Source organism: Pogoniulus pusillus, unplaced genomic scaffold (assembly GCF_015220805.1).
Source record: "Pogoniulus pusillus isolate bPogPus1 unplaced genomic scaffold, bPogPus1.pri scaffold_50_arrow_ctg1A, whole genome shotgun sequence".
In the NCBI taxonomy this organism is placed as follows: domain Eukaryota; kingdom Metazoa; phylum Chordata; class Aves; order Piciformes; family Lybiidae; genus Pogoniulus; species Pogoniulus pusillus.
In genome coordinates this window covers 364087-384824 of record NW_026974709.1, presented here as the reverse complement: position 1 = coordinate 384824, position 20738 = coordinate 364087, and the positions used below count along the sequence as shown (strand labels likewise).

Here is a 20738-nt window from a genome sequence, read left to right as displayed (position 1 = left end):
TTCTGAGATTCCACCTTACCTCTCCAGTGATTCTCCAATGTCAATCCTTGAACCCTCCAGACCTCAAAACACCAAAGATCCCTTGACACCCCACGAAACCCTTCCAAGATGCTCTCAAGACACCTCTGACAGCATCCCTTTGACTTTCTTGAACTGGGCACTCCAGCCCCATTCCTAAAGGAACAAAGGTCCACAACATTTGGGCATCGTGGGAAGAAAAGTCCCAACTAAAACTGAAAAATACAGGATTTGGGTAACTTTGGTTATTATTCACACCTGGGCATGGGACAGTTGTTTTTTTTTTTAACCCAGGGAGATCCAAAGCATTGGAGAACAACCAGATAAATCCAGACAAAGCTCAGCACAGCTCTAGTGGCAGCACCAGCTGTGTCAACTCATCAGTGTAATTATTCTCATCACTACTCATTGGTGTTTAGAAAGGCAGAGGTTGTTTGTTCCTGGAGCTCCCAGCCACTGAGAAATGCATGTGGAAAAGAGGTGATTTTGGTTCCATCTGCTGGAAAAGCTCACTTGGGGTTGACCCAATTACCCCAACAGACCCAGGATGGGTCTATTTGTGACTGCCCCCCATTGTGGCCTGGTCAGCGACATGGATGTGGCAGTGCTGGGTAAGATGAGAGCTGCTCTTGAACCTCTTGCCACAGTCAGCACAGCTGTAGAGCTTCTCACCAGTGTGGACACGACGGTGTGCGATAAGAGAGGACTTGTGAGTGAAACTCTTGCTGCAGTCACTGCAGGTGAAGGGCTTCTCACCAGAGTGGACACGACAATGTATGGTGAAAGAGGCCTTGTGAGCAAAACTCTTGCTGCAGTCACTGCAGGCGTATGGCTTCTCACCAGTGTGTGTGCGTTGGTGGAGGGTCATATTGGATTTCTTGATGAAACTCTTGCCACAGTCCGCGCAGGTAAAAGGCTTCTCACCAGTGTGGGTACGGCGGTGGAGAGTGAAGGTGGAACTGTGGCTGAAACTCTTGCCGCAGTCGGTGCAGCTGTATGGCCTCTCGCCGCTGTGGATGAGGTGGTGCCGGAGCAGTGCGGTGCTCAAGGTGAAGATCTTGCCACACTCTGTACAGGGGAAGAGCTTCTCTCTGCTGTGGATCCGGCGATGGTTGTTGAGGGTGGAGCTGCGGGTGAAAGCCTTGCCGCAGTCAGGACAGGAAACCTTCTCACCAGTGTGTGTGAGGCGGTGCCGGGAGAGGTTGGAGCTCTGACTGAAAGTCTTGCCGCAGTCAGCACAGGTGAAGGGCTTCTCACCCGTGTGTGTGCGCTGGTGGGTGGTGAGATTAGATCTGCAGCTGAAGCTCTGGCCACAGTCAGCACAGGTGAAGGGCTTTTCACCGGTGTGTGAGCGCTGGTGGATGGTGAGGGCAGATCTGTAGGTGAAGCTCTTGCCACACTCAGCACAGGAGAACAGCTTCTCTCTGGTGTGGATGAGACAGTGCCCCTCCCGCTCTTCATCATCTTGGTGATATGCATCCTCATCGTCCTCTTCCTCCTTACAGACAACATCATCATAGTCATCATTCTCATCAATATCCTCTATGTTGTTCTCTTCCTCCGCCTCTTTCTTGGGGCTGCACTTTGGCTGCTCCATCTTGTTCACTTGGTGCTCCTTCTCCTCCCAGCTCTTGTCTGAGTTGTTCTGTGAGGCCATGCTGGTGGAGGAAGAGGTCACTGCTGTTGCCTAGGAAATACAGAAGCACCTGAGCCCAGGAGATCAAACACAGAGATCCTGCCTGGCTCATGGCAGCCCCTGACACCGCCAGCACCTCCCAACACCCAATGCTCAACTAGAGCAAGGAATGAGAGGGGCCCTCAAACCCCCAGCTCTTGCCATGGTCAAGATCAGACCTCTAATACCTCTGCTGTGACCCCAGGTTCTGTGCTGGGGGTGCTGAGACACTCCAGTACTTATGCAGAGATTTCATCCCCCGTTCCTGACCTTTGGCAGGGTGGTTCCTGCCCAGGCTTTGTCCTTCAATCTCTCCTGGCTCAGATAACAAAGGCAGTGACCTGGGAAGACTAAACGACCTCCAGCCCTCTCCTGTCCACTCTCCACACCTCAATCCTAACCTCCGGCTCCTGCCACATAACTGAGCTCCACCTGCCTGGAATCCCCCAGAGTCCTACCATAGCTGACGGCACTCAGAGCCCACAGAGGGGTGAAATGTTGTGGGCAGGAATGTCTGTAGGAGGTTGGGAGGTGCCCCAGGGATCAGCAGTAGGATGGGGTCCTGCTGTTGTCCCAGTTTGAGTTCTTTACCTGCTGAGCTGTTGCAAGGAGCAGATGTGCAAACTCTGCTCTTTCCCAGACCACAATGGCAGGACTGATGGAGAGAGAAGGACACAGTCCCTGCCAGAGAGAAACAAAGGGCTCAGAGGAGAGGACTGAACTTGAAGGGATGGCTCAGCACTGCCCAGGACCACACAGCATAGCTGGGCCTTGCCAGAAGCAGTCCTGAAGCCCAGCAGCATGGGCACAGCAGCCAGGCAGGACTGCTGAAGATGGGAGCTCTGAAGAAGTGGACACTCAGCCCCTTGTCTAGCACACAATCACTCCTGATCATTTGCACTCAATCTGTGGTCTGCAGGAGTGCCCAGGTCCACAACAAGGTCCCAGGGCTGATCTAGAGCCCCAGCATGGCTCAACAGGAGCGCCTGCATGAGATCTCAGAGGACAATATCATCAGGAACAAGCTGGAGGAGCTCAAGTGCAGGCATAAGAGTACGAGAACAATGAGGACAAAGGGGAGGAGCACAATTCTGCTGTGGCCCTCTTTGTGCCACTGAGTGGCGGAAGCAGTGCCCATGAGCTGTGAAAAAATGAAGAAAAAGACACTGGGCCTATAGCAGAGGGCGTGAGTGTGTGAGAGGAACCATCACACTATGGACATCCAGGCTGAAAACAGCCCAGAAACCCTCTCTCGACTACCAACCAAGCTGTGCCCTAAGTTGGGCTGGAAGAAGAAAAGAACTCCTGGAGAAGAAAGAAGGGCCCCACTGAAGACATCACTCACTGGAAACATCCCTAAGCAACACAAACTGAACAGGGCTTGAACTTTGGTATCCTCTTCTCTCCCCGCCTCTAGCCCATGGTGATAGAATTCCATTCCTCCTCTTCTCTTTCTCTATTCCTCTCTCTCTCTCTTCCCCCCCCTCTCTCTCTCTCTCTCTCTGTGTTCTGTTCACTTTTTCCTTTAATAAAGAGTCTCACTTCTAATATTTGGTCTCACTTGCACTTTATTTTCACAACACAGGAATACATAAGAACAAATGTCTCTTCTCTGGACAAAGTCTCTCTGGACTGAGACAGGCCTTTCCTTCATTCCCACCCCAACAGTGTTCCCTGTTGACTCTGCTCTCCCACTGCCCTGTGTCCCCCACCTCCACTGCCACTGCATTTGGAAGAGCGGAATGGAAAATGTTGTGGCTGAGGAAGTATATAACAAATTGGGCTGAAGGCAGGAGAACAAGAATGGAAGGTCCTGAGACTAAAGGCCAGGATGACCTAGAGGGCTGAAATTAGCAACAAGCCAAGGCAGGGCTGTTACAGATGAAGGTCAGGGAGAGATCCTGCAGCCACCTCACATGATGAAGTGGAACAGAGAGGGAGTGACACCTCAGCAGACCCCTGCCCAACGGTGGAGTGTAGGGGTAGGGCCCATGAATGCCTGCTTGGGTGGTGTTGAATATCAGGAGGTGATGGGAATCAGGGCTGTGTCAGGGCCTGGAGCTGGTGGATGCTGGGAGCTGCCCTGACTCAGTAAGGATTTGGCTGTTTGAAATTCCAGCGTCAGCTGCTGCCACCACCAATGAAGCTAGGAGCCAGCCAGAGCAACACAGCTGCTGAAATAAGACCTGCCACACCACTGCAGCCTTCATCCTCCATCTGTCCATCCATTGTTCCATCTGTACTCACTCTGAGCCCCCCTAGAGTTCCCAGGACTCCACCAAGGCCCCAGGGCTGAGCTACAGCCCCATCATGGCCCAGCAGAAGCCCCCAGGAGGAGAATACCCTGGAGAACAAGTTGCAAGAGCTGAAGTGCAGCCTCAAGGGTGAATAAAAGCATGAGGAGGACAAATATGAGAACAAGGAAAAGAACCAGAGGAGAATGAATCTGCAGTGACCCTCTCTATGCCTTTGAGTGGATGAATTAGTGCCTGTATGCACACAGAGCTTCCCATCCAGTTCAAAGCCAGTGCAGCTCCAGGGTCCCCACTACGATACCAGACCATCTGTGTTCAAAAGCCTTCAAAAGCCTTCAAAAGGCTTAAAAACAGGTGAAAAAAAAAAAAACTCATCCACATCCCTTCAAAACTCAAAGCCCCTTAGAACCCCTTGGAAAACTCTTTACAAACTAATTCTGAAGAGATTTCAGTGAGTTTCCAGGCTTATTTATGTGGTTGTGTTCCAGTGAGTTCTCTGGGGCCAGGGAACGCTCTCACACACGGGCACCCCCTCCAGGTACAGTTTCAATACTTTATGATAGCTTAAACACTAAAACCATAAGGAGAAAGGTATCCTGGAAAGCACAATACCTATGGCTCCCATGCTACAGCCATAGCGGGAGAAGCTACAGTGCTGACTGAGACATGGCAAACAATCCCAAGTAGCTCTATTGGTCGAAGGGCAGGCTACATTCACCCTATCCCACTGGCCAGCAGAGCTCCTGAGATGTGTAGACAGCAGAGCTGGTCAGCTGCCATCTCGAAAGGTAGGTGTCCCCACTGGGAACTGCACCATCATGGTGGTCAGACTGGTGCTGCTCCAGCTCACCTACCTACACCCTCGGTTTAGAAGTGTTCCGAATTCTGCGATGTGTGGCCAGTACGTCCCAGAGGGCTGAACCAAGCCGAACCAAGCTCCTCCCTTAGCTCACACTGGGTTACACAATGACTTTCCCTACTGCCCATGCGCTTTGTTGGCTTTGGTGGTCGCGCGACCCCCAAGCAAAGGGAGCCTTCATCCTTCTTCAGCTCCCTCTGCAGCTGGTTGTCCTCTGCAGAGCTTTTCAAGGTCAGTGCTGGCTCCACATACTGTTTAGCCAACACCACATTCCAGCCTCTGATTACAGGGATGGTACCTGTAAGCTCTGTCACTTGAGAGCTCAAAGACCCTGGAGTTCGCAGGTCTTATCTTCTGGTAACCTGGCAGCTATTTGGCCTGTTGTCTACTTCTGGTCAAACACATACCAACTCCTCCTCTTACAGCTTCACACTCTTCAAAAACACTTAACACAGTTTACAACTGCCCCAAAATCACCAACATCTCTTTAAACCTCTTAAAGGCTGAACATTTTTCATTTAAATATAAAAGAACTCTTAAGAAGTTTCTAAAACCACCTAAAGGTGCATTAAAATTTCTTTAAGAGCATTAGAGAGATTTTAATGAGTTCTGGGTTTGCCAAACCCTTCAAAGATGCCTGAAAAACCACCAAAGTGTCTTTAAAAACTCTTCAAAAGGAATTCAATTATCTTTGAACCTCTTAAAACTGATTTTGTAGGTACTGTAATGACTTCTTGTTTTTTTGAAGCTTTCCACACCCTTCAAAAACTACAAAGGAGTCTTAAAGCTGCCTTAACAACCATCAACATCTGCTTAGAACTCTTTAAAGACACATAAAACATTGAAACAACTTCTTTGTCCCTGAAGTCTCTTCAAAAATCACCTAAAAATAATCAAGATCTATTCAGAAGTCATTAAAATACTTCCAAAACCTCAATGAGATGTCAATGAGTTTCTATGTCTCTTTAAGTGTTCAATGCTCCTCAAAGAAGCTTAACAAGGCTTAAACCCACCTGAGAACTATCAAAAACAGCATCAAATGGCTTCTATGAACAGGTCACAACATTCATACATGGGGGGCGAGCAACCGATGTCATTTACCTGGGCCTTTTTCACTGTCCCACAAGGCCTCTGACACTGGTCTCCAAGCTAGTGAAACACAGGTTTTGATAGGTAGACCACTAGATGGATAAAGACCTCCAGGGATGGCGATTCCAACACCTCCCTGGGCAGCCCATTCCAGCACCTGCTCAGTAAAGAATTTCCTCCTAATATCCAACCTAAACCTCCCCTGATGAAATTGAGGCCATTTCCTCTTGTCCTACCATTAGTAATTCGGTAGAAGAGACCAGCTCCAGCCTCACTACAACCTCCTTTTTGGTAGTTGTAGAGGGCAATCAGGTCCCCTCTCAGCCTCCTCTTTCCCAGGCTAAACAACCTCAGTTCCCTCATCTGCTCCTCACAGGTCATGTTTTCCCAACCTCCCCAGCCTCGTTGCCCTTCTCTGCACTGCTCCAGCACCTCAATGTCCCTCCTATACTGTTGTCCCAGGTTGAGGCTATAGGGGTAAAAAAAAATTCTGGGGACTAGAAGATTTTTATTCAATCCCATAATTCTGCTATCTCTTTATAGACTCACAACAAGGTCAGTTCACTCTCCTTTCCTCCTCCTCCTCCTGCCCTGTGTGTGTGGTGGGAGCACTTTATCGGGAACACGTAAGCAGTAGGCCTCTTGAACGGCGGAGGTGCTGGGAGGGGGGGAGGATTGGAGCACTGGGGAGTGTAGATTTTTTTTTTGTTTTGGGATGGGAAAACTTCAAGGAGGTTTGCCATGGCAATTGCTTTGTAATGTCTATCACTGTATTTCTCTCTCTAAATACAATTCTGTATTTTCTCTCCAATTTGATTTGAGAGTTTAATCTCTGTCGGCTCTCTTTTAAAACCCATGACAGAATTTTGGTGGCCCGTACGGGGACTCGAGAAGGTTGTTTTGGCATGGACTGAATTGGAGAAAAATACAGAATTAAAGCTTAGGAAAAAAATGGTGTCTCTTAGTGAAGCTGGCATGGAGAGCTGGAAGGCTTGGAGAAGTGAGACGCTCCCATCTTGGGTGGTGAAGGGGGGAGAAGGAAGCAGCAACAAGCGAGTTGAAAGGTCTGAGGTGGCTGAAGATGATATGGGACTCCCACCCCTGAAGTGGCCACAGCTTGCGCTGACCCACAGCATGGTGCTGAACGGCCCTGCCCAGGGTGAGCCAGAGGGGTGGGGTACAGTGGAGCAGGCAAACCCCTGTGTGTTTTCCCCTCTTGATAGAATCCGCAGGTGGTGGAAACAAGGCTGGTGGAAACACAGGCGGCTCTGGCCATGCCAGTAGCCTCCCCTGGACCTGTAGATCCAGGCAGCATTTCAAAGGTGGTGCCACATGGAAGCAGCGCTGTCCTCCATGGTGGGCTGATTGCCGTGGTGGCCACCCTCTTGCTGAGCACAGCCACTCCCTATTCAGGGAATGAGCAGGCTGACTTCAAAAGAAATGGCCGTGCTTTGGTACCCTTCTTGTCCCAGCACAGGCAGAGTGTATGGGCAGGCTGCGTCTGTAGATGGCGAGCCTGCATTTGGAGTATGTCCTGCTGGGGAGGAGGTTTGCCCTGCTTCCCAAGCACACTCGCTGGTTCTGCACAGAGTAGCCAGCCAGGACTAGCGGCAAAGGGCAGTGTGTCCCTGTGTATCCCTGCTGAGTTTCCAGCAGAGGCAGAAGCAGCAGTGGCAGCCCTGGAGCAAAGTTGAAGCGGCAGGGCGAGCCGCAAGGGTGCCCTGACAGTAGCGGCTCCTCTGGCCGGTGAGGATGGACGCTCCTGGTCAGGCAGTGGTTGCTGTGAATGGCACTTATCCCAGTTTCTTACCTATTCTGCCACCTGCTCTCGTCCACCACCAGAACCTCCTCCTTCTCAGTTGCCTGTTGAGAAGGTGGAGGGAGAGGTGCTGGGAAAGGTTAAATAAATTTGAAGTAATTCTGTTTAGATAGGGGAAGGAAGATAAGGGCATGGACTGGTGGTGTGGTGGATTCACTTCTGCTTGTGCAGTGGAGGAATTGCAGGACAGTACCCTTAGGGGTGGTGGATGACCTGGTACAAGAGACAAGTAGAAGCATGGGATTCCTGTAGATACTGGAACTCATCTGTGACAGAGATGGAATTCATCTGTAATGAAGGGATCTTCACTTCTGCATGCGTGAGAAGCAAACAGGAGCAACAGCTTGGCGAAATGGAAATGAACTGGACTTATTTGCCCCATTATTTGGGGCAAATATTGGCTGCAGCGCCAAAACTGAGGCCTCCCTATGCCTCTACATGCCTGGACATGTTTCCTGCCAGGACCCATGGTAGTAAACAGGTTGTGTAACACACACACACCCAGTCCATGTATCCCTGGGGTCTGCCCAGGTAATCCCCATATTTGGGAGGGTCCAGGCAAACAGCTTCTGCCTATTATGGTAAGGTTTGGCTTACTGCCAACCTGATTGGTCACTTTAGATGGCCAAAAGGGGCCACAAATCTCGACCCAGAGTCTATAAAAAGGGGTGCAAAGGAGCACCACGTGTTCAGAGGTTCAGACTTAGCTGTTCAGACTCAGCTCTCTGATCCACATTGCAGCTCTGACCTGCTTGCAAGGCCTAGACATAGGATCTGGCCCTCACCTGCATACTCACTGAGGCTCAGCCCTCTTGCATTGATCTTGACTTGCAGTTAATCTGTCTGCAAATCTTTGGAAGCAGAGCACATTCACGCCTGCACTTGATACATATGGGGAGCCGATAGCCCCTGAGCCTAGAGCTATTTCAAATTATCCACGGAGATCAGTCTCACAGCAGCCTGGCACACACTGCATGCCCGCTGCTATAGCCTGGAGAATCAGGTCAGCAGACCTTCCAGATTGTCTGCAAACCCACGGACACAGCCTGCTAGCTGTACGGAAGACCGTGCCAGAAGCTGCACGGACAAATCCTTCTCCTGTTCCTGGAATCCTGCCAGCTGACCATCCCTGGACATGCAGCATCCAGAAGACCAGCAGCATCGAGACAGAGACTACCTCACACCAGGAGAAAAGGTTAGAGAAATCCTGTTTACCCCAGAGACTGAGAACACTTATCATTTCCCTTCGCAAGCCGGGAAGATTCCAGCCTCACAAAGACCTAAATACTGGGCATGTGCTGTGACACAGTCCTGGGAAGGTGATTATTAACAATTAAGGGCAACGCATTTAAATAAGCTTTAATTCCTTTGTAATATAAGTTACCTCTGCCTTAGAGCAGACAGCTTTCAGCCCCTGCTGGGCAAACAGCATAGCTCCTAAGCAGGCATTAAGCCTAAGGAAATCTCTCTCTGTATAGATTTGATAATTTGATTCAAATCCCTGTAAATGTATCATATCCAAATTGTTTTCATAATCTTGCACTACAACTATAATTAATTACACAGTGGTTGGGGGTGGCACGAATTTGTAAATATTAATTTTAAGAAATAATTTTATAAAAAATACTGCCTCTAATTAATTCCTCACCTCCCCCTAATGAGGGAGGAATAGAGAAATCCCCCACAGCAACAACTACAACTGTAGTGACCAAAACTGGACACAGTACTCGAGGTGTGGTCTCACAAGTGCTGAGTGCAGGGGCATGATCACCTCCCTACTCCTGCTGGTCACACCATTTCTGATACAAGCCAGGATGCTGTTTGCCTTCTTGGCCACCTGGGCACACTGCTGGCTCATGCTCAGCCAGTTGTCACCAATACCCCCAGGTCCTTTTCTGCCAGGCAGCTCTCCAGCCACTCCTCCCCCAGCCCGTAGGCTGCTGGGAGTTGTTGTGGCCAAAGTGCATGACTTGGCACTTGGCCTTGTTAAACCTCATGCAATTGGCCTCAGCCCATGGCTCCAGCCTGTCCAAATCCCTCTGCAGGGCCTTCCTACCCTCCAGCAGATTGACACTTCTGCTTCATTTGGTGTCATCTGCAAACTTGCTGAGGGTGCATTCGATGCCCTCATCCAGGTCCCCAAAACTGAGCCCTGAGGGATTCCACTTGTGACCAGTTGTCAACTGGACTTAACCCTATGGACCACAACTCTCTGGGCTTAGCCATCCAGCCAGTTTTTAACACAGCCAAGAGTCCTCTGTCTAAGCCAGGAGCTGCCAGCTTCTCCAGCAGAGTGCTGGGAAACGGTGTCAAATGCCTTACTGAAGTCCAGGTAGACAACATCCACTGCTTTTCCCTCATCCACTAGGCAGGTTACCTGATCATAGAAGATCAGGTTGGTTAAACAGGACTTGCCCTTCAGGAACCCATGGTGGCTGGGCCTGATCCCCCTGTTATAGAATCATAGAATCATAGGCGCGATCCCGCTACTGACCGTCACGGGAGCTTTGACCTGCTCCGTCTCCGACCTGGGCCGGTTCACCCCTCCTTAGTCAACCTGGTGTGCCCCAGCTCCCCGGGGCTCACCATATTGATGGCGGCCTTAGCGCGGACGCCCGCTCGGCATAGCGCAGTGCAGCCCAGAACTCCTGGGCTCAAGCGATCCAACGAGCTCAGCCTCCCTAGCAGCTGGGACTACAGGCGTGCGCCACCGCGCACTTGCTGTGTGATCACCCCCGGGATGAACTGTTCCATAATCTTCCCTGGTACCAAGGTCAGGCTGACAGGCCTGTTGTTCCCTGGGTTCTCCTTCCTTCCCTTCTTGTAGATGGGTGTCACCTTAGCAAGTTTCCAGTCATCCAGGACCTCCCCCATTAAGCAGGACTGCTGATACATGATGGAGAGGGTCTGGCCAGCTTCTCTGCCAGCTCCCTCAGCACTCTCGGGTGTCCAATTGCCTTAACAAGTCCTTCACTTCTATTTCCTGGATTATAAAAGGATTACTTTGATCTTCAACCTCATCTTTCAGCTCAGGGGCTGAATACCATCAGGATGACTGGTCTGACTACCAAAGACTGAGGCAGTGCCCTCTGTGTCTTGGGTGGTGTGGCTCAACTGGTTGCCAGTGAAGACTGAAGCAAAACAGTTATTGAGTATGTCAGCATTCTTCATGTCCCTCTGGAGGGCTTCCACATTCTCCCCAGTTCTTCCTCTTCCTCTAATGCACCTGTAAAAACTCTTTTTGCTATCTCTGAGGTGTCTAGCCTGATTTATTTCCATCAAGGCTTTGGCCTTTCTAACCTTGTCCTTGGTTTCCCCAGCAATTTCCTTGAAATCACCACAGGCCACCTGTCCCTGCTTCCACTCCCTGTGGAGTCCCCTTTTGTGCTTGATTTTGGCCAAGAGTTCTTTGGTCATCCATGCAGGCCTCCTGGCATTTTTACCCCATTTCTTCCTTTCAGGAATGCAGAGCCTTTGAGCCTGGAGAAGAAGATCCTTGAAAGTCAGCCAGCTTTCCTGGACTCCCAGTCCCTCCAGGGCCTTGTTCCATGGTATCCAACCAAGGAGATCCCCAAGGAGGCCAAAATCACCTCTTGTGAAGTTGAGGGTTTCAAGCTTGCTGAGCACCCCCTTCTTCGCCGCCCTTAGGATCTCAAACTCCACCATCTCATAGTCACTGCAGCCAAGGCTGCCCATGAGCTTAACATTCCCCACCAGTCCCTCCCTGTTGGGGAAAACAAGGCCCAGCACTGCACCCCTTCTTGTTGGCTCCTCTATCACTTGGAGGAGGAAGTTACTATCGATGTATTCCAGGAATCTCATGGATTGCCTATGCCCTGCTGAATTATTTTTCCAACAGATGTCAAAGTGGTTAAAGTCCCCCATAAGGACCAAGGCTTGTGAATGGGCAGCAACCCCTACCTGTCTATAAAGGGCCTCATTAATTTGGTCCTCCTGGTCTGGTGCTCTGTAGCAGGCCCCCAGTGTAATGTCTCCTTCCCGTCCCTTTGTTTTGGCCCGTAGGCACATGGTCTTTTTGCCATCACTCGCAAGATGAAGCTCCACACATTCTAGCTGCTCAGACATAGAGGGCAACACTCCCTCCTTGTCTGCCCTACCTGTCCTTCCTAAAGAGCTTATACCCTTCTAATCCAACACACCAATCATAGGAGTCATGCCACCATGTTTCTGTGATGCCAACCAGATTGCAGTGCTGCAGGCACACGAGCACCTCCAGCTCCTCTTGTTTACTGCCCATGCTGCAGGTGTTCAAATAAAGGCATTTGAGTTGAGCCTCTGATGAAGTGCAGTTGCTTTTCAGCTGGGCCACTGGTTTCACTCTTGACATTGCCATGCCATTCCAAGGACTGTCTTCAGTAGATCTGGTTCTATACCCTTCCCCCTTCGTATCTAGTTTAAAGCTCTATCAATGAGCTCTGCCAACTCAAGACCTAGGAGCCTTTTCCTCCTTGTATTTAGTCAAACCCCATCTGGTCTCAGCAAGCCAAGTGCTGTGTAGACATCTCCATGATTGAAGAACCCAAAATTTGACTTCTGACACCACCCTTTGAGGCAGCTCTTTACCTGGTGTCTCTTTTTAAACTTCACAGTAGCTTGCTTTGAGTATGAAATGATGCAAAACCAACCTGTGCCCCGGATCCTTGCAGCACCTGCCCCAGTGTCCTGAAGTCCCTTTTGATCTCTTCTATTCTTCTCTCTTCAACCTCATCATTGCCAATCTGCAAACTGCCAAAAATGCCTGAAAAACCACCAAAATCTCTCCATAACTCTGGAAAACCACAACAAAGTTAACAAACTCTATTCAGAGCTCTTAAAACTAATGCTGTAGAGATTTTCATTACTTTCTGGGCTGCTGAAAAGGCTTCAACAACCTTGGAAAAGGCTTCAAGAGGCTTCAAACGTCATTAAGATTCATCCAACATTTCTTTGAACCTCTTCAAGGCCCAAAAAAATCTCATCACAATTGTTTCAAATTTCCCAAAAGTTTTAAGATTTTGTTGTCACCAAATTCTTCAAATATTCCTCAAAATATCATCAAAACATCTTAAAAACTCCTCAAAACGTCCACAAGGTAAACAAATACGTTCAAAACATCTTGAAATTTCATTAAAATCTCTGAAAAACCATCAACTCAAAAACTCATTCTGAAGAGACTTGGCTGAGTTTCAGGGTTTATTTATCTTTCAAAGTGAAAAAAAAAATCCCTTCAACAGTGTTGAGAAACTCCTGAGAGTCCATAAGAACATCTTAAAACCTCTTCACACGCCTTGATGCTGCCCCCTTTCTGAGCAGACAAGTTCCCCACTCCATTCCCAGCCCATCCATGTCCCTGTGGCTTTGCTGTACCAGGGTCCTGTGTCCCTCACCTCCACTGCTACTGCAGCTAGAAAAGGAAAAAGAAAGGAATAGTTTGTGGCTGAAAAAGCATCTAAGGAACTGGGCTGGGAGCAGGAGAAAAATGGAAGGTCCTGAGACTAGAGGCCAGGAGGAGCTGGAGGGCTGAAAGAATCAGCAACAAGCCAAAGGGGGGTTACAGCAGAGGGGTGGAGAGGGACCCTGCAGCCTCCTCATGCAGGCACTGATGAAGAGAAACAGAGAGGGAGTGAGAGCTCAGGTGACTCCTGCCATGGGGTGTGGAGTGGGGTGTGTGAGTAGGACCCCCGAGTGCCTGCTTGGGCTCTGCTGAATGTCACAAGGTGCCAGGGAACCACCCTGACCCAGGCAAGGTTTGGGGGCTGGAGCTTCCAGGCACAGCTGCTGCCACCACCACTGTACGGAGGAGCCAGGCAGAGCCATGCAGCTGCTGAATTCAACACTCCCACCCCCTTCAGCCTTGACCCTCCGTCTCTCCAGCCATTGCCCCACCTGCACTCACTTTGTGCCCTCTGAGCCTCCGCAGGGAGCCACCAAGGTCCCAGGGCTGATCTACACACCCAGCACAAGGCCCCAGATGAGAGAATGGAAGAGAACCCCCTGGAGAACAAGTTAGAGGAGCTCAAGTGGACAAGCTACAGAGGTGGCCCAGGTGAACCTCATGAGGTCCTGCACCTGGGCTGGAACAAGCCTCACAATCAGCACAGGCTGGGGGAGGACCAAGAGAAAGCAACCCTGAAGGAAAGCACTTGGGGACCTTGGGCAGAAGCAGCTGGACATGAGCAGGCAGTGTGAGCCTGCAGCCCAGAGGCCAGTGGCAGCCTGGGCTGCACCAAAAGCAGATGGAGAGAGGAGATTGTGCCACTGTGCTCTGCTGAGACCTCACCTGCACTGCTGCCTCCAGCTCTGGAACCTTCCACACAGCAAGGACATGGACCTGATGGAGAGGGTCCAGAGGAGGCCACGGAAATGAACCGGGGGCTGGGGAACCTCTGCTATGAGGACAGGCTGAGGGAGCTGGGGGTGTTCTGCCTGGAGAAGAGAAGGATCTGCAGAGACCTAATAGTGACCTTCCAGTACCTGAAGGGGAAACAAGAAGGCTGCAGAGAGACTGTGTGCAAAGGCCTGCAGGGACAGGATGAGGGAAATGGCTGCAAACCAGGGCAGAGCAGATTGAGATTGGATGGGAGGAACAAGTTCTGCACCACGAGGGTGCTGGAACACTGCAACAGGCTGCCCTGGGAGGGAGTTGAGGTCCTATGCCTGGAGATGGTCAAGGTGAGGCTTGACAGGGCTCTGGGCAGCCTGATCTAGTGGAGGATGTCCCTGCTGGTTGCAGGGGCTTGGACTGGATGAGCTTTGCAAGTCCCTTCCAACCCAAACCATTCTATGATTCTAAGTGCAGCCTCAAGGGAGAGGAGGAAAAAGATGATGAGGCAGAAGAGGACAATGAAGAGGACAAGGAGGAAGAGGAGGAAAAGCAGGCTGAGGACAAGAAGGAGGAGAATGAGTCTGCAGTGCCCCTCTCTGTGCCACTGTGTGGCTGAATCACTGCCTGAAAAAAGAATCAACAAAATCCTTACAGAACTCATCAGAAACTCTGGAAAATTCACTCAATTATCATAAAAACTCAGTTTGGCCTCCAGTGCTGCCAGGGCAGGCCCCCAGTCCCCTCCCAGTGTCCCACTATGGCTCCCAGTGCTGCCACCAAGGTCCTAAACCCACCTAAAGGCCAATTCAAGTCTCTTGAGAGCACTGCAGAGATTTCAGTGACTCCTGGGTTTGCCAAACTCTTCCAACATGCCTGAAAAAAAAATGAAACCACCACCAAAGTAGATTGAAAACTTCTTCAGAAGGCACAAAAATCTCTTTGAAGTCCTTAAAACTCATTTGGTAGAGATTTCAGTGACTTCCTGGGCTGCTTTAGGCCTCCAATACCCTTCCAAAATGCTTCAGGAAGCTTAAAAACACCTAAAAAAAGTCAAAGCATCTTCCAAAAGTGCTTGGAGCTCATTCCAAGTCATCAAAACCTGTGACAACCTCTCAAAGCTGCTTTTACAGAGAATGGTGGCAGTGTCCAGGCCTCTGTAACTGTGCAACCTCCTTCAGAAACACTTCAGAATGGTTACATGCTGAGCTGACAGGGAACTGGGAGCACTGGGACCAGACTGGGAGGCACTCTGGGGGCACTGGGGAGGAACTGGGAGTGCTGAGCCTGAAAAAATCACCAAAATCTCTCCACAAGGCTTAAAAACTCTGCACAAGTTAAACTCCTCTTTGCCCCCAGTGCTCCCAGGTGGCTCCATTTATAGATCCCAGTGTCCCAGTACAGCTCCCACTGCTCCCAGTTGGCTCCATTTATAGCTCCTAGTGCCCTAGTACAGCTCCCACTGCTCCCAGTTGGCTCCATTTATAGTTCCCAGTGTCCCAGTGCAGCTCCCACTGCCCCGTTGGCTCCATTTATAGCTCCCAGTGTCCCAGTGCAGCTCTCACTGATCCTGGTCCAGAAACACTTGAAAATGTCTAAAAGAGGCAAAGAAATCACCAAAGTCTCTCCAGAACTCTTAAATACTCTCCAGAAGTTCATAAACTCTCTCCAGAGCTCTTCAAACTCCTTCTGCAGAGACTTTAATGACTTTTGGGGCTGCTTTAAGCCTTCCACACCCTTGGAAGGCTGAAAACTGCATTAAAAATCATCAACATCTCTCTAAGTCTCTTAAAGGCCTCTAAAATATCATTAATATATTTAAAACTCTCCTAGAACTTCCTAAAATCTCTGCATTGAGATCTCTTCTGCAGAGTGCTGCAGAGATTTTAAGGGATTTTGTGTTCCCCAAGTACACCTCAAGAAACATCAAAATGCCTTCAAAACTCCTGCAAACAGCTTCAGAAGTCAACAAATCCCTTCAGGGCTGACCCAGAATCCCTGCAGTGTCCTTCAAATCTCCTGAGCAACTCTCAACCAGTCACAACAACTAATTCTGAAGAGCTTTTTGTGACTCTCTAGAGGCTCATTGATCTCTTTGACACTCTCCAAACAGACTCAGCAAGGCTTGAAACTGCCCTAGAAGTCATCAACAGCCTTTAAGAGTCTTAAACCTCCTTAGGAACTGATTTAAAACTTCAAAATCTCTCTGAGAATGATCCAAAAGTGTCCAACAACCATCACAAAGTTCTTAAAACAACTAAGATCTGTTTAAAAGTGACTCAAAAGGACTAAACCAAACCAGCCCCGCAGCAGCAGAGCTCTCAGCCACTGCCCTGAGCCAAAGCTGCTCAGCAGAAGGAACAGCTACAAACTGCCAGCACTGGGTGCCAGGCCAAGGGGCTGAGGCAGGAGCAGCCCTGGCTGCTGGCCCAGCACATCCAGCAGCAGGAACTGGCAGGCTGGGGCAGGGGGGACAAAGCCCTGAACCTCACAAACAGCCTCCCCTAGCAAACTGTGCCCCCCAAGGCAGCCCACGCCCGACCCTGCCACAAGCAGGAGGAGCCAAGGCCCAGCCCAAAGTGCCCCCAGGAAAAACACAACAGCAGCCTGAGACCTCCAAGTGCCTCCCTGGCACCCTCAGGTGCCCCCTGGCATCCCAGAACTATCCCAAAGGAAACAAAAATGTCCCCAAAGGAGTCCCAGATGCAGCTGAAAGGGAAGAACAGGAGGGGCTGAAAATGTTGCTGCTCTACCTGTGCTCTTTGCCCCTAGGCAGGAAGGGTCCCAAACGGTGCTGCCAGGGCTCTGCCACTCAGAATCCCTGCAGACCCCCAGCCCTGGCTGCCTCTGGGGGATCCTTTCTGCCCACCTGGGGCTTGCAGCCATTTTCGGTTCCTTTGGGATAGATTTCGGGTGCCAGGGCAGTAACTGAGAGTCCTGGGGAGGCAGTTTGGGGTCCCAGGCTGCTGGTTTGGCTCCTTGTGGGCATTTTGGCGTCCTGGGGTCTTACTCTGGGGTCTTGGGGGAACATTTTCAGAGCCGGGAGGCATTTTGGGCTGGGCCTTTGCTCCTCCAGCTTGTGGCAGAGGCCAGCGTGGGCTGCCCAGGGAGGCACAGGGGGGCTGGGCAGACTGCTTGGGGCACTCGGGGGTTGACCTCCCCCCACAGCCTCCGGGACCCGCAGCTGGCCGGGCTGGGCCAGCAGCCAAAGCCATGCAAGGCTCTGGCAGCCTGCCCGGGGCCCGCTTGCTGCCCTCCCTGCAGCGCCGGGGCCTGCCTGGCCCCAGCCGCCTGCTGCCCAAGGCCTGGCTGGAGGCGCCCAGCAGAGCCTGCGCCCACAGCAGCCTCAGCAGCGCCGCAGGAGGCTGCGGCAAGCAGGGCCGCAGGCCTCATCGACCCCCAGCACTGCAGACCCCCAGAGCCCCACACACCCCCACCCGGCCCCACAGGATCCCAGCCCCGGCCCACAGACGCCCCTCAGCCCCAAGGGATCCCAATCTGGAATCACAACCCCCCCTGCGAGCCCCACCGGGGCCGGCCCCAGCCCCACAGACCACCCCTGCAGAACCCCACAGATGCCCTCCCCACAGCCGCCCCTGCCCAGCCCCCACAGCTTCTCCGCCCAGCCCCACACCCCCCAACCCCACAAACCCTCCGGCACCCCAACGGAGCCCCCTGCACCCCACGCACCCTCCCGACCCCCAGCTCCACAGCCGCTCCCAGCAGCCCCTCCCTAGCCCCCAGCCCAGCACAAACCCCTCAGCCCCGGGGATCGCAAGCCCAGCCCCAGGCTGCCCCCCGCAGCTTCCCTTACCGCCCCGAGCAGACAAAGGCGGCGCAGAGCAGGAGGCCGAGGCGCAGCTCAGCGCGCAGGCAGCTGCCAAGCGCCGGCCCCGGCAGGCTCCCGGCGGCCTGGGCGGGCAGAGAGCGCTGCAGCAGAAGCCCCGCAGCGGAGCCTGCCCTTGCGCGCGGCGCGTCCCAGCGCAGCGGCGGCGGAGCTGGGGCCGGAGAGGAAGTGCCGCCCGCAGCGGAGCGGCGGCAGCCAAGGGGAGCCGCAGGAGCTCGGCAGCTCCGCCCCGGCGCCCAGGAGCTGCCCCTGGCGCCCGCGGGCGCCATTGGTGCTGCTGCCGCCAGCCTGCGCTGGGCTCTGCCTCGGCCTCGGCCTCTGCTCTGCGCCGCCTTTGGGCCGGCTGCCAGGTGGGGAGAGGGCAGCGCTGTGGCTGAGGGGGGATCGGAACGCCCGGGGCCTGGGGGCCGTGTGCTGGAGCTGGGGAGGGCTCTGTGGGGGTTGGGGGTGCGGAGGGTCCGTGGGGCCTGTCGGGGTGCGCTGGGTGCGTGGAGGTTTGCGCGGTGGGAGTGGGTGGGTGTGGGGGAGCCTCTGTGCGGCGGTTGTGTGGGTGAGGGGCGTGAGGGTTGGAGTGGGCAGCGCTGGGGCTGTGAGAGGGCTGCGTGCGGGTGTGTGCGGGGGGTGTGAGCGTGGGGAGCTGCGTGCGGCCGTGGGCAGGCCCTGGGGAGCTGTGGGGGGGTGCGGCGCTGGGGTCGGTGTGGGGAGCTGTGTCCGTGTGTCCGTGGGGGTGTGTGTGGGGGCCGGCAGAGGTGTGCAGGGGGTGTGTGTGCGGTGCCGTGGGAGGGCTGAGTGCGGCTGTGTTGCCACGGGTGGGTGTTTTCAGGGGGTTCCTTGTGCCGCTTTGCTGCTCGCTGGCCCTGCTCGGGGCAGCTGCAGGCCCCCTGTGGCCGCTGCTGTATGAGCAAGCGGAGCCCATTGGTGCCTTGCGGGGGCTGCCCTGGCGCTGTGTGCCTGGCCCTGGCCCCTCTGCTGGCCTGCTGGCCTGGCGGCAGAGCTGAGCTGTGAGCGGCGCCGTGGGGGCTGGTGTGGGCAGGAGCGGTCGTGGGCAGCGTGGAGCTGGCTTGCGGCAGAGGCTGCCGTGGGGGCTTCGTGTCCCCGCCGAGCCCTGGGGGTTTGGAGGCTTTGTGGCGGCAGGGGTCGGGCGGATGATGTGCTGCAGGGCAGCGCTGGGCTGAGGGCCGGCCGGGGTGGGGAGCCCATCCCGGGCCGTGGGCTGGCTTTGGTGGGGTTGCCAGGCGTGGGTGGTGGGTCTGTGCTGAGCGTGAGCTTGGGAGCGCCTGGGACCGGTGGCAGCTGTGGGATGGTTTGGCTGTGCTGGGGGTGGTGGCATCAGAGCCCTCTATGCCCCCCAGAGCCCTGCTGTGGGGGTCTGCCGTGCCCACTCTTTCAACAGCGTTGATGATTCTGCAAGTATTTTCAAACCTTTTGAGGCGTTGTGAAGGGTTTTGAAGTCTCACAGAGCCTAATAGCATAGAAGATAGAATGGTTTGGAAGGGATCTCTAATGGTCGTCCAGTCCAAGCCCTGCAGTGAGATCCTCCACTGGCTCCTGGAAGCATAACCTTAATCATTCTCTGGAATTCGGGCTGGGGTTAGTAAGAGCTGCTCTTGGCATAGTGCACATCTCTGATATGGGTACAGCAGGGCCTTTGTCCTCGAGTCCGTGTTGCTTGTGTGGGGTAAATAATGCAGTGCAGACATGCCCAGAGAACAGAAGCAGAGGAGTGCAGTGCTGTGGTGTCTGGGGAGTAGAGGAGCTTAAGGAGGAGTGGTTTAAGGGGGCTCCTTTAGTTGAATTTCCAGCAACAGCCTTTTGAGTCTCAGACCTTGGAGAAAGAACAAGCAGGAGCTGCTGTGCCCTATTGGATGCTGTTCTTAGGGGGTTGGCAGCTGCATCTAATCCATGGTCATGCTGTGGGTGGTTGGCTAGTGTCTGCATGAGCTGCAGGGTGTGGGCAGTTGTTGAGTCCTTTGTGGCTTTGGTCCTGTTTGTGGTCAATTTGGGGACAATGTTGGTGGGGTTTGTCTTGCATATCTGTGATAGTGGATCCTGTTCCAGAGGCTTGAGTGTGCTGAGGTGTGGTGTGGCATGTTTGGTTGTGGCACTTGTTGCTGGGTGCTGTTTGGTGGCTTTGTGGAGTATTGGCATTTTTGGATTCTGACTGTTGGTGCTGGGGGAATGTTTTCTGTCTGTCTGGATGTTAGTGGTGTGGCTCTGTTGTATTTGTGGGGGGTTGGGATGTTCTGGGTGGAGATTATTGCCAACTCTGTTTGCTGTGTTAGACCTAGTGCAGGGGTTACCTGAGGGGTGATTTGGGCAGCTCAGTGGGGGTGCTGAGGCAGCTGTGTTGAGGCTGGGTGAGAGTGTGAGTTGTGTTGGAAAGCTCTAGGGCTGGGGCAGTGTCTGCAGTGGTGCCAGGACTGCTGCAGGGGTGTGGGGATGAGGATAGTTATTGGTGGGGGTGTAAGGAGTTGGCTGCTGTGATGGTGCCTGGGGCAAGGCAGTGATATGGTCAGTGGGGTGAGTGTGGGGGTGTTTTGTGGTGGTTTGGGTGTTATACGCCCCCCCCCCCCCCCCCTTTTAGAAATAGCCCACTAGGCTCAGTCGGACTCTGGGAATATAAATGAAGCTATTTATATACAGCTAGCACAATATACAAACAGCTATTTACAGTATATAGAATTATATACAGAAATATACAAGGTAAAAACAATACAGAAGCACAACTCCCCTCCCAGAAACCTGAGTCCCCAGGAGGGGCTCTCAACCACCCCTGCACCTTCCCCCTGCCCCTCTCAACCTTACCCCAGACCTAAGGAAGAAAAGAGGTTCAGCCAAGAGGTTAAGAAGCAAG

General features: G+C 52.8%; 2 protein-coding genes across 10 annotated transcripts in view; one reads left to right on the top strand and one right to left on the bottom strand.

Moving 5' to 3' along the window:
• Positions 1 to 238: 238 nt before the first annotated feature.
• Positions 239 to 19314, bottom strand: LOC135174236 (gastrula zinc finger protein XlCGF17.1-like). Of its 8 annotated transcripts, XM_064141456.1 has the most exons (5): positions 17852 to 18842; positions 14835 to 14913; positions 12362 to 12474; positions 2285 to 2374; positions 239 to 1705 (listed from the first exon to the last, which is right to left on the bottom strand). In XM_064141456.1, the coding sequence occupies exon 5, from the start codon at positions 1673 to 1675 to the stop codon at positions 572 to 574; it is 1104 nt and encodes a 367-aa protein (XP_063997526.1). In that variant the 5' UTR covers positions 1676 to 1705; positions 2285 to 2374; positions 12362 to 12474; positions 14835 to 14913; positions 17852 to 18842; the 3' UTR covers positions 239 to 571. The 8 variants fall into 8 exon arrangements, 5 of the variants coding, with proteins under 5 accessions (XP_063997526.1, XP_063997525.1, XP_063997527.1 ...); XM_064141455.1 differs by lacking the exon at positions 2285 to 2374; XR_010301818.1 differs by lacking the exon at positions 239 to 1705 and having other exon boundaries at positions 2287 to 2374; positions 17852 to 19314.
• LOC135174234 (gastrula zinc finger protein XlCGF26.1-like) overlaps positions 18186 to 20738 on the top strand; it is a 203351-nt gene continuing 200798 nt past the window's right edge. Inside the window, exon 1 of one of the 2 annotated variants that reach the window (XR_010301817.1) lies at positions 18186 to 18234. The gene's annotated coding sequence lies outside the window, so the exon portion shown is untranslated. The remainder of the gene's footprint in view (positions 18235 to 20738) is intronic. The other variant, XM_064141451.1, reaches the window with a different exon arrangement.